General features: G+C 48.9%; 3 protein-coding genes across 3 annotated transcripts; 1 reads left to right on the top strand and 2 right to left on the bottom strand.

Moving 5' to 3' along the window:
- Window positions 1-729: 729 nt before the first annotated feature.
- PpBr36_00522 (uncharacterized protein) lies at window positions 730-2,124 on the bottom strand (the record flags this gene model as incomplete). The annotated part of the gene is made up of 1 exon (XM_029887715.1): window positions 730-2,124. One exon carries the CDS (start codon window positions 2,122-2,124, stop codon window positions 730-732), a length of 1,395 nt encoding a protein of 464 aa, XP_029752404.1.
- Window positions 2,125-4,428: 2,304 nt separating this feature from the next.
- Window positions 4,429-4,969, bottom strand: PpBr36_00521 (uncharacterized protein; the record flags this gene model as incomplete). Its single annotated transcript, XM_029887714.1, has 2 exons — window positions 4,429-4,781; window positions 4,855-4,969. Coding segments are annotated over 2 exons (468 nt in total), but the record flags the coding sequence as incomplete, so codon positions are not given.
- Window positions 4,970-8,013: 3,044 nt separating this feature from the next.
- PpBr36_00520 (uncharacterized protein) lies at window positions 8,014-8,666 on the top strand (the record flags this gene model as incomplete). Its single annotated transcript, XM_029887713.1, has 2 exons — window positions 8,014-8,214; window positions 8,394-8,666. 2 exons carry the CDS (start codon window positions 8,014-8,016, stop codon window positions 8,664-8,666), a joined length of 474 nt encoding a protein of 157 aa, XP_029751925.1.
- Between the last annotated feature and the right edge of the window lie 4,260 nt (window positions 8,667-12,926).

Here is a 12,926-nt window from a genome sequence, read left to right as displayed (position 1 = left end):
GGAAAAGAGGCAATCATTCGTTGGTTCCTTGCCTGATTCAATTTCACACCCTTCACGTGCAAAATTGCCCCAGAAAGGGAGCTTGGGCGAGCTTGGGCCATTAAGGAACTTTTTTTTCGCACAGTGTTGCGAGACTGTACAAGGCGTCGATTTGCTCACCGAAGGCACCTGGTAATACTACCAGTACTATAGCTTGTATAGGTTAAGCTAGGTCCTAAGAACCAGGTTCCACAGCAGTCATTACGGGTCAGCCTTTGATTGTCCTCGCCAGGCTCCATCCAATTGGCCATATAATGAGGCGCGCAAGATCGTGACTTAATAGCAGGGGGGGGGGGGCAGAGCCCCTGAGTTCTTGGCATGGCAGCAAGGATGACGACTTCGCTGGTCACCAGTCCAACGACTTTCGTAAAAATATCATGTTCGTTTAGCAGAATTAATGAATCGCTTGAAGAATATGTATTCAGGCGAACGTACGTCCACATGCTTCGGTCCTTTTTGGACTCTTCTTCGCTATCATACGATATGCACAATAGGATGTTGTTGTGTTCATGCCCTCTGTCAAGTCCACCCCGGGTAGAAAAAAAAAAAGTACAGCAAGAATAGTAGTATCCAAATAATCCAAATTAAGACGGGAAAAAAGATTGCCTGAGCCTCCCAAGGTATCATCCTTCCAAAAAAAACCCCAAACGCCATTCTGAGACATGAGCTTGCTTAGAACACAAATCGGCCCTAATTCATGGAGAATGTTTGGTTGCCGTATTGCAGCTGTTGGCTGTATCCCTCGGTTTTGAAGGGCTCTGTGCTAGCAAACATTCCATCCGTAGTGTGACCGCCAAACTCGGCCGTCTTGAATTCGCTAGATGGTGCTGTCGGGCCTGTGGCAGGCGCCGATGACAGCAGGCTCTCCCCCACGAAACTCGTTGGTGCAGCGCTGTATGCGAATTCGCTAGGGTTGGAAAAGGGCTGGCTGTGTGCCAAGCCGTGGTGCGGAGGGTTAGTCTCGTGGCTTGGTGGGCTCATCTCGTTGCCGTGGCTAGACTCGTGGTTCTGACTGGGCGCGCTGAGACTGCCTGCGGCCAAGCCATGCTCATAGTGAATCGGGAGAGTCATGTGTGTCGAGTGTCTCCTTCCCGAGTCCATGGGAGCCACTGTCGTCACCGGACCGCTGACTGAGGCTCGATGATGTGATTGGTTATAAGCCGAAGCGAAATCATGACCAGGCCCAAAGTGCCCGCCATGCGGCATGCCCAAGCCTGCCTGCGCCACATGAAGGTCGAAAGAAGCAGGCGCATGCCCGGGATAATGTCCCCAGCCTTGCGCCAGCATTTGTTGTGGGTGGTGGTGCGGATGGTGAGGCATGCCGGCTTGTAAAAAACCGGCTGGGGCGAATCCATGTGGCATCCCATGCGGATCGAGGGAGCCATTGTGTTGCAGTTGCCCAATCATCGAGTCATCAGATACGGGGCTGCGAAAGTTTTGGCCTGTATATAGTTGTGACCTGGGCTGGATGTTGCGGATTTTGGGGTCGGTTGATGGTGTAGTGAGCCTCTTGTTCAACACATCCTCGCAACTGTAGTATGACACAAGGTGATGGCTGACACCTTGCCAAGTTATTGAGATTGTCTTCTTGACCAGGCCGTCCATTTTGAATTGGTAAGAATCAATAAGCGAGCCCACGAGTAACCTGAGCTCTTCTTGTTGCCGCTGCTGTTCATCCGATAATGGGGTGTTGCCGTTACCCATAACAGCGTTCATCATGGCGTGGGTCCGCGTGGTTTCGTTCTTCGCCCCTTGCTTCTTGTTGTTGGGCTTCCTGGCACGCTTCTTCTCTCCTGGTGGGAAGGGACCCTCAAGCTCTCTATATATCAAAAAGTTGCCGAGGATTCTGCTGGGGCTCCAGTTGTAGCCATCAGTCCATCTTTTGATACCAGAAGAATGCTCCTCGTAGATGAAGATGGCGCCGCTTCGGATGAGATTCTCGCGCTCTCGGTCGTGTGGGCGGCGTGGCACATGGTTAAGATAGCCCGAGAGACATGCCTCGAAGAGAATTAAGGCGTCGTATGTGGTCGCCACGTACCCTTCGTAGGTCGTCCCGAGGGGACTCCCTTGTCCCGTAGTCGACATCGCAACTGTTGACGATTGTGCTTTCAGGAAATCAAGGGCCTAGCTAGCTAGGTATAGCAAGTTCGAGCCTACCAAGAAGTGGTTCGAGGTGAGCTTATGTCGACTGTCGATCTAAACGCCAAAAAGAAAGCAAATGCGACAGCCCCCTGATAGGGCGCGCGCGTAAGGTGGAGTGGGTCGTCATGGTTATCACCTACAATACTTCTGTTGAACAACGCCGCGATACTGCTGGGCTTGATAGCTTACAGCATATGTGTGCTGGTTGATAGGAATCGGATCGACGGGCTGCTGCACGCGCCAGGTCCAGATGAACAAGGTTGGAATAGTCGAGCGCCCAAGCTTAAGCTTTACAGGCAACCAGGGGAATGTCCTGGTGAAGCAGCCGTTTTGAAAGTGTAAAACGAAAAGCTATTCGGCGACACCAGTAGCGGAAGTATATGATGGCGGGAAGAAGAAAAGAAGAAGTGTCTTCAGGTCAACACGCTGAGTGCGCAGTTGTGGCCGACCGGATGTCTGGAAAGCTTGATATGAAAGAAAGAAAGGTGTAGAGGAAAGTGAATCTCGTGGTGCGAGCTTCGCGGATAGAAAAAAGAAAATGGGTGCCTAGTCTCGGGCGGTTGAAATGGGGTCGCTCTGTAGACCACGGCAACGGACCTCGAGGGCTGGCAAGATACCTGTGTGGGCTCGTTTTGTCTAAAAAAGGTAATGTATACGCAATAGAGACACGGAAAGACTGGTGTGGGGAAGTACCAAGGGCACCGGCACGCCACAGGTTTATAGGACCTGGTCTCAGGTAGGATCTTGTCGTCCCTGGCATTCGACTCTGAGTCCGGTCGTCGTTCGGTGTGCGGTCGTGGCCACACAATTCAGTGTAGAGCGGATGGCTGGCTGAAATCACCAAAGGCAGCCCTGACAAAAAGAGTAGCAAATGATGGGGGGAAAGAGTAGGGGAAGAAAGGGTAGAGTGACGAGGATGATGCGGGGGGGCTTGAATCGGATGGGCTTTCAAGATCGCCGCCCTCGCGTTCAAGTCGATTCTAACCGGTATAGCAATTGAATGAATGGGTGGAGCTTGACTGTTCCGGTCTAGCGGGTGGTGGTGGCAGATCTGATCCGCCCGTAATCTGTTGAGTGGGTGGTCTTTTTTTCTTCCCCCGTTCGCGTTGGCGGAATGGCTTGACTACTCCAAGTAGGCGGCCAAGCTAGGTGAGCTAGTCCGGGACGGCGTGATGACCTTGGCGTATTTTTTGACGTGTCTGGCTGTAGCTTGCGCTATTGGCAGGTTGCGGGCTTCCTCCCACTTTCTGCTGCTGTTCTTTCTTAATTATCTGTCTCTCTCTGTCTCTGTCCCTCAGAGGCTAGGACTGCTTGCTGATGCGCGCTGCTAGCTAACTAGCTCCTCTCTGGCGGGCTGTGGACTGTCTTGGTGTTGAGGATCAAGACCGAGTGGTGGGAGTGTAAAAGGATTGTTTGTTTGGGTTTGATGTTGGGCGGATGATGAAAAGAAAAGTCGTCCACAGAGATACACCACGCGAGAAGGTGGGATATGCTTTCGGGTTGTAGTAATAGCTGCAGACTCAATCGATCCGACTCCGCAAAGAAGCTTGGACGGACCTCAGCTGAATCTGACGAATCTAGACCTTCAGCCACTTGATGGGTGAGGTGGACTTGAGGAGGACGATGGGGGAATGTCCTGATATGGTTTCTGGGGAGAGCTCGTACTTCGTAGGGAAAAGAGCGGGATAAAACGCATCCATGTCCCAGCCCACTACAATTAGTAGGCCTCGACTGGGGAGGGGGGTCCCAATCCGATGGGCTTCAAGGGGGGGCGTGGGATGAAGGGGTCCAAAAAATTAGTGGGTAGGTTAGGTCAGGCAGGTGTAGGTACACGGCTGTGGGTTAACAGGTGCAGAGAGAGCTCCGATGAAGTAGGTGGTTGGGTTGTTGGTGGTCTATGCTTTGGGGGTGCAGGGCAGAGTACTGTGTACAGTACATTAACTCGGTGTAGCGGACACACGCTAGGCTCGGGAGGTTGGTTGATTGCTACGGAGAATTTTTGAAAAATAAATAAATAAATAAAAAAGGAGAAAACAGAGGGGGGAAAAAGAATGAGCAGCAGGAGCTATGGGAAAAGGGCATCAAATATTCGAGGTGCGAGATCGGGGCAATGTCGACCAGGCAAAGAAGGAGAGAGAAAAATTCAACAGCGGATGAGGAAGAAGATCAACCACACACAGATACGCTACGACAAGGATAGTGCCTCGAACAACAGGCAGATTCAAATGAATGAATGAATGTACGTACCAGGTATCTATCTATGTAAGGTGATCCAACACAACAATCATTTCCCAGCCGTGCGTGCTTGCCTTCTTTCTCGCCGTGCAGGGGAGGGATGCTACACGCTGCTGGGACCCAGATGGTGTGCGTGGAGGGGGAGGAGTCTGACCGTCCGACTGGAGCCGTCAAGGTAGCGAGCGACAGGACCACACTTGTTGCGATGCGAAGGTGCTTGCTGGGTTGGGCCCCATATCCACACCGGCACAGCCAGCATCCACTCAAGTAACGAGATTCCCAATTCCAAGTCCCGGGGCTCTCAAGTGACCGCATCCCTGCTTTTTTTGAGAAGCATGTAAGGTGAGTCTTGCGGTCCGCGAGCCCTGCATGACAGGGTCAGGGGCAACAAGCACATACGTACTGCGATGTGAGTACTAGCACTTTAGCTGGATGTACTACTTGCAGTCAGTACTGATTTGGCGTAAGGTCGAACAAGCAAGACGTAGTGGGCCCGGGCTCGGGGAACAAGCAACATCACTCCCTCGATTTCATGCTTTTTTGGCAGGTACATTCTTTTTTATTTCTTTTTCTTTTTCGCTTTAATTTGTCCAATTCTTTTATCCTCCCCTTTTCTTCTTACCCAAGTCTACAGTGCCACACCAATATGCAACTGTGTATATGCAGTGCTGTATCGAAGAGATTCATACCGGTAGACGAGGAAAAAAAAAAAAAAAAAAAACCTCCATGGGGCAATTAGACCCGCCAGTGGCTACTTTCCAGGTACTTAAATCTTCTACCGGGACGGACTATACTTATTAGCGCCGCTGCTCCATCTCACTAGCTTGGCTTTTCCCCATCAAACGCGATGCTGGTCTGGTATGTTACGATATCTGGAGTACACACACCTTTTTTCTCCTAATTCTAGGTGGGAATTCTTTTACAATCGATGATATGCTAAGGAGACAAATTGGGCTAGACACTGATGTCATCTAGCCGACTTAGGTACGCAAGGTAGGTAATGTCCCGTATGAAAAGTATTCGATTTGTGTGCATTTTGCCCTTGTCGATTTTTTCCTTTTTAGTACTCCGGTAGAGGAAGTGGAGGGGGGTAAAAAACAGACAGTGCGGCTCATATCGATCGACTAGGCCTTTTGAGTACCGACGACCCTGCTAGTGCCAAACTCGAGGCCCCGGCCCATCATTTATTCATCTGGGCCGATGTAGCTGCCTTCTTATGCCTAGACTAGCCTAGGATCGGTGTCGTTTTGACAGCTTGCTTGCCCAACAAGCGGTTTCGTCGCCCCGTGCACCTCAATATAGTAGCATCCTGTTTCGACAGATTCAAGCCCCCTGTTTTGTTCCCATAAAAGGTATATTTGGAGCAACCAAAAGCATCCTCCCACTCGGCAAACTGGCGTTTCGATTAGCAAGCAGCATACCATTTGGGACAATAATTTTCTTGACTTTTCTTTTTCAAAAATTCCCCCGGATGATTACTCAAACAAAACAAAACAAAACGAAGGGAAAAATTAAGGTATAACTGTACAATCGCAGGAACTGCTACTTCTTTCAATATATATCAAGGATGCTTAGCACTTTCGTTGAAGGTGTAAAAGGATAGGAATGCCGTTTAACTGGGCGTTTTGAATTCTCCGTTCTGCCACTACAAACAGAAAGTGGTCTCTATTATTTTTTGCGTCCGACAATTTATATTCGCTTACGCGAATGTGGGCGCCGTTCCTTTGATCGCTGGGTTCCTATCGGTCATCAAGCATCGATTTTGATACGCCGCAGGTATACTTGGCGAGACACGTACTGTATGTATGCATCATGGGAAAANNNNAAAAAAAAAAAAAAAGTGATCGCTTCTACCCGCCCTTGGCTTGCAGGCTCGTGGACGACACCCGTACACGGTAATACCGAACCATGGGTTAATCTCGCCAGGCGGATTGGTGGGTGGAGCTCCGACCTCTTGTCTGCCCACTCAGGCATTCTCGCACAGTTAACAATTGGAGATACCAATCCTCTCAACCTCTCAACCCAAAGGCATGTACGTCTAAAAGGGAGTCGTTAACTAGATCACCAACGAAGAGACGAAAAAAAGAGACGCAAAAGCACGGGTTGTCCAGGGACAGTCCCTCCCTCCTCCATTCGAATACGCAATTACGAGGGCAGAATTGACACAAAATTCGCATACGCACAGTTCAAGGGACAACGGCGTTAACCTCCTTTGGGATGAGAAGCCGAACGTGCACGAAGGCATTTTATTTATTGATTTTATTATTTCTTGCTGTTTTGGTCCCTTCTTTTTTCAGACGCATGTGAAGACTGAATAGGAACGGTACGGTACACATTACCTTCTGCCGCGCACAGCCTGCGTCTCGACTGCCTATTGAAGCAAGTACCGTGCTGGGGGCACTGCCCACACAGACCAGACAGACAGAAGACATCAATTGAGCAGGGGGTAGAGGCAACGCCTCCAAGTTTTGCTTGCTACAACACAAAAGGTAGGAAACAGGCGAGGTCGGCGAGCGGGGACGGGGACATTGTGCAGGGATCAGGGAAGGTAGACGAGATAGCCAACGCCTTTGGGTGGAGGCGATGCCAAGAATCGAAATGGATGGGTGCGGAAGTTGTAGCAACCAAGCAACCAAGTAAGCAGCAGCAGCATCAACATCTTTCCTTCGCTTTGACCAAGAAGGGAGCTTCTATTCCGCCGCCGTTTGCTTGCATCATACGTGCAGTTGACACAGAGTATGATGCGCGCACCGTTGCCAGTTGCATGTCGCTGACTGATAGCGCTGGACCAATCCAATTGCTTCTACTGTAAAAGAACGGACGGTCATATGATTATGAGCAGAACTCGAGGCGCTGGTCGAGGTTTGCCTGACCGCGCCGTATATTGGCGACAAGCAGGAGTACAGTACATGGTCGAGACGCTAGCGACATTCACTGGCTACTAATTTGCTGATGAAAGGGTCGTCCGTGCCGTTCATCGCTGTTTTCTCTGATACTAGCGCCGAGCAATGAGATTCATTCCCCAAAGAGAGCACGAAAAAAAAGGAAAAGGAAAAAAAAAAGAAAACAAAGAATAAGAAGAAGCAAAAAAGACATGGGTGGGATCACCACCACGAGTAATACGTATTAGTTAGGGTCTGCGGAAAGCGGCGGGCCAGAAAATTGCGATGCTAGTGAGAAGTGGGGCTTTGCTTTTGGCAGCGTGCAATAATTGCGCGGTGATAATGTCCTTAGAATACTGGTAATGATAATAAACACCCCAAACTCCTCTTTCGGTCAATACAATGCATGGACTTCCCACCTCGATGCGTTGGGCTAAACCACATAGAGGCAAACAGAACTGGGCCCGTCCAGGGCCTGTGCCGGTTTTGAGTGCTATTGTCAGTGGCGATTGACCCCTGATGTCTTCTCCGCTTCGTCTACCTGCTTGGTTCTCAAAAGTCGTGTTCCTTTAGACGCTTGCCCTATTAAAGCAAGCTACGGATAGCTACACTCAAGGGTGCTTGTTCGGAGTAAACGAGAACAAAAATAAATACATCGTAGAATAAAATAAAATAAAAAAGCAGGAGAATGCACCAAGAAATTGACACTCGGCAGATGCATGGGGAAAGTGGGGACATTCGGCCACATAGTACTGGGGGGCCCAACTCTCCCAGTACAAGCGAAAACAATGATTGGACAATAGTTTCGCTGGGCGGGATAAACATAGAAACAACAAATAATGCCTTGACGGTGAGAAGACAAAGTACAGTGAGAGTATTCTTGCCAAGTATTTTTTTTTCATGTGTACTCAACCAGCCATAGCCGGTCCCAATACCCTACATCCAGAGACAGGATCACATGGGCCATAATTCATGCCTACACCGATAATTTGTTCTTCCAGGCAAGAAACACGTATGGTATTCTCAATGCGGGGATACTGTGCCAAACTACTAGATGTAGAAAATAGACAACAGTGATGAAATCTATCATGACAGGGTGGGGGCGGTATCGGTCCCGGGGCCGGTTCGCCCGATTCACGCGAGGCTGTCCAGGGCTTCACCCATCGTTGTTACACAAAAAGGAAAGTGGGAGAAGAAAAGAAAAAAAAGAAAGAAAAGGTGCCGTTTTTTCGTTCTTTTTTTTTTCGAAACAACAATGAAAGAAGGCGCAGTATAGATGCGGCAGATAGACGTGGCGTTGGCGTGACAGGCGGCAACCGCCGCACGTCCCCGCCAAGACTACGTCTTGGCAATCGCGGGGCTTACTAGTATAACGTAGCAGGGCAGAATCGAGCCATGGCGCACGTTTGCCATTTGATCCAATCGTTCGGCTGAGAACGTCACAGTTTCCCCTTATGTACTGCGCAGAGGGGAATTGCCAAGCATTATAATGGCTTTTGCTATCTCGAGATCGAACAAATGTTGTGGCATCGCCAAGAGCATCGCCACATTTCATATGCGCAATTAAATTGTGTACGCCGTGATGATACGAAACCGTCGGTTAATTTTTTTTTTTTTTTTTTTTTTTTTTTTTTTTTTTTTTTTTTTTTTTTTTTTCCATCCTCTTCGTCTCCTCGATTTATGATTTACTACCATATTGAGAGATAGGAAAGCAAAGGAACAAACCTGTACCCAAGCTAGCAGCAAGGTCACTATTGGATGAACAAGGTCTCGAATTGAGTATGTTTTTGCACTGGCCAATGTGCTCCGTGCGACTACCCATCGTCATATTTCCCAGTTCCTAAAGCTATCTGTTGAAAGTATCATTGCATCTATGTCTAGACCTGGCCTGGAACCTGACGGTATCTGAATATTAGCAGGTTACTATCGTTGTCATACCAGCAGACGTGAAATAAAACGACCCCACTACGAGACGTTGCCTCGGGAATAATTAGTCTAATTGTGACGACAGCAGCAGAAAGATATTGAGCTTTTTTCTTTTTTTTTTTTTTTTTTTTTTAAAAAAAAAAAAAAAAAAAAAAAATTCTAACCCAAATGGTAAATTTCTTTTCTTAGAGTTCTGCAAGGAATGCGCCTGGAGAATGATGCGGATGATCGAATGACATAGCTACCCTGACTCTTGACGCAGCGGAGGTCTTCCCATTGCAGCTCGATGGCCGATGTCAGAAGGGCTGGACAATGGCGATGCGGATAAAAGCTTAGGGCCCAAGGATTTAAGCATACCCAAAGAGCGTTGTGCCCCACGGGTAAACGGTTCAGCAGAAAGTTTACTCGACGGGAGGTCCTCCTGTGCATGACTTGGCTAAAGCTGCGGTTCCTGGACCGAGAAAGAGCTGGACGAACGTTGCCATCCCGTAGCTCTGGTGAGGTCAGTAGGTTAAGGAGACGGAACCTAGCCGATCAGAAAACATGCCCATTGTATTGAGGCTGCGAACTTCAGCTATCGGTGAAACATACCGACTAGAAGGTAGCTTAAGCAGCTCCCGAGTGACTATTCTTGTTTTTAGGTTTTGATGTTTTTTTTTTCTCGTTGGGCTGATGTTGTACTCGACAACCTACTACTTCTGTACGGTGTCGTATTTGAGACATCTAGACTCGCTTCCTGTTTCCATTATGGTGGCTTAGGCGGATTTGAACTCAAAGGGTTATTATCATGGTTATTTTTTTTTTTTTCCTGGCTCCTTTATTTCCCATGAACTTCTGCCTGCGCGAGATCCCTGGATGCTGTGCAACCCCAAACAGGCACTAACTTCTGAAGGTATGGTGCAAGTTCTGTCTGATTAGGGCCAGGGTGAGAACCAGGATCAGGCCTTTGAGAAATCTCACATGGCCGACGGCGACCGCGGGCAGGCGGCTTTCTTTCTTTCTTTTTTTTTTTTTTTTTTTTTTTTTTTTTTTTTTGAGGGGGGATTTTGGACTGTTTGTGCGTGTCCCTTGTTCTTTGGTATTTCAAGGTAGGAATTTTCTCGACTTGACTTTGTACTACGTATCTACATTCTACATACAATACCTTCCCCTAACCAGCAAAGTTACATTACAATTACTCCAACGCAACAATTCCCATACACCCCTCCGATGATTTTCAAATGACTGATATCGCGCCAAGAGCAATCGACTTCTCCGTCTCTTTCTCAATCCAGGGGCGTGCTGGACGAAACAGATAACGTTCGGCCAAACTCGCGGCCGAAGACCTCAACCCGCCGGCTGATGTATTTCTGCGTTGTCGATGTAAGTCAACATGTTAAAAACAAGCGGTCGAGCTCCACTATGAAGCCCTGGCTCGCAAATGGACAAACAGCTGATCATCTTGCCATTTGCGACCCTACCTGCATTCCCACATACCAAATACATGGCGAATTGCATTTATAGGAAACACACTGAGATGTGATTTTTTCTAATTTTAGAACTAGAAATACTTGATGGCATTGATGTTGTACAGCACACATTCTTTGTTAAATAGCTACATTGTAGCATTGCAGCGTCGCCGTCGCCAATAAAAGCCCTGCTCAACTTTTTGGAGTATAGCAAGCAGCACTTGTTATATTTGCGCAGGTCGCCACAATTGCTGCCCGGAATTGGGGGTAATTTTACCGTGACACGTACCCGCCGTTGTAGTATTCCCAGGGAGCCATCATCCTGGTGCTCATCATCCCTGACCTGGCGAGTTGTCGATGCCCAAAGAACATGGGGGGTGGGCAGTGCTCGGTTGCCCGAAGAAAAGGGCGCCGTAAACGGCCACCGCGCCAACGCCGCAACCGCCCGATGTGAATGAAAAGTAACCCTGACAAATTTTGAGAGGCCGCCCTCAACAAGCGTCAGGCTGGCACATTGTGGGTCGCGATACCCTTGTAATGCTACGGCACTTGGGTAGGCACCGCGTTTTATACAGTACAGACAGCCATCACGTACTGTCGCGTCCGCACTAAGTAGTAGCGCCAGATCAGTCCCACATTACTTGAGCAGAATTTGCGGGGGCTTTTCTCTGATAGGTGGGTGCCCACCGAGGTGAGCAAAAACCTGAGAAGAGCTTGTTCCAACCTCCGATCGTGGTGGGATGGGCATCCTAGGCGGGCCAACAGTCATTCCGAATAAGGACGAACTGCAACGGTATGCGGCACTAGAGTCAACAGCTACGCGGTTGCAGTCGCAACATAGTGGTCAACTCTATAACTCTCAGTGGACAATCGAAAAAAACCTTAGCATATTCAAATTCAGTTCTGCTGCCCCGCCAAGACCAAGCTTAGCAGGCCCAGCCAATCTGGTACATCCCAACATTGCTTATATTGCCGACTGGGGTAAGCCACTAATTCCAGGTTTGAGGCTAGTAGGTCGCACCATTTTTGACGAGGAACTGCCCGGGGAAAATGAAATATTGAATTCATCAACCTGCACGCCTTCAGCCAAGCCGAATTTTGGCATCTCCAGCTCAAGCGAGTTTGCCCACGGCCAAACATCAACAGCAGCTTCCCCGTGTTGCGATCCTACCATCTCGGACTCATGTATCTGTCCGATCGAATGATAGGCGGCGACCCACTCGCCGCTACCAGCAGCAGGAATACAGCAATCACTTCAGTACTGCGTAGGGGAGGGGCCGTGTGGGATGGTCGGGTTTGTCAACGTCGTGATCACGACTCAGGCACCCTGCAAGCTGTGACCTATTGTGCGGGTTACCCCTGGACATTTCACTTAGCACACTCACCCACACTTCATTGGGTCCATCGGAATCCACCATGGTGGTACTCACTCGAGCAGGCAAGTATTTGTGGTACGGTTGTATCAGTAGCAAATGTGGGTTTTGATATGCCGGAGAATCTACTACTATACTGCGTGAGATATACGTACAGAGTGGGATTGACAGGTAAACTATATTCGCATGTGTTTAGCTTCTTCTGTTCTAGCTCAGAGCTTGCCGTTCCATGGATTGATGGGTGGTAGCGTGTCAGCGCAAAACCCCTGGTATCGAAAAGCGAAAAGCATGCACACAGCTTTACGTGGTAGGCCAGGTAATTGAGTTGAAGGAAACATCATGGTGTCATACCACGGTACAGTATCTACCTACCTGAATTGGCCCATTTAGATTCAAGCCCGGGAGAGAACGGGGAACTGAATGTGCCATCCCGCTAGGACTGCTTACAAGTGAGAGTAGAAAGAATGGTTGCGTATATATTGTCTAACTCAGCCCTGGCAAGTAATAACTCCGCGGCGCAATGCGACGGCGACTAGGGTCAGTAGTAAAGGGCATGGAGCCCGCCTCAATCGGGTTTGGCTGACGGCGCAAGGCCGGACCAGTGGTTAAAAAAAAAAAAAAAAAAAAAAAAAAAAAAAAAAAAAAGGAAGGAGAAACAAAGACCCCGTACTCTACCTAACCAAACGAACGAACTACCAGCCGAACCGCTCTTGCCTCATCCACGAAACCTACAGTACATCGATCGGTACCTCTTTCTAGATGAGGCGTCTTGCCAAGACCAGGGACTGGACTTAGTTCTTTGTGTTTCTAAAGCTCCAGCTGACGTTGTCGGGTCCTAGTTCTAGTCAATTGCCTACCACGTACTTTATTGTACAACCAAC

This window comes from Pyricularia pennisetigena, chromosome 2 (genome assembly GCF_004337985.1).
Source record: "Pyricularia pennisetigena strain Br36 chromosome 2, whole genome shotgun sequence".
Taxonomy (NCBI): domain Eukaryota; kingdom Fungi; phylum Ascomycota; class Sordariomycetes; order Magnaporthales; family Pyriculariaceae; genus Pyricularia; species Pyricularia pennisetigena.
This window is presented reverse-complemented; position numbering and strand designations above follow the sequence as displayed.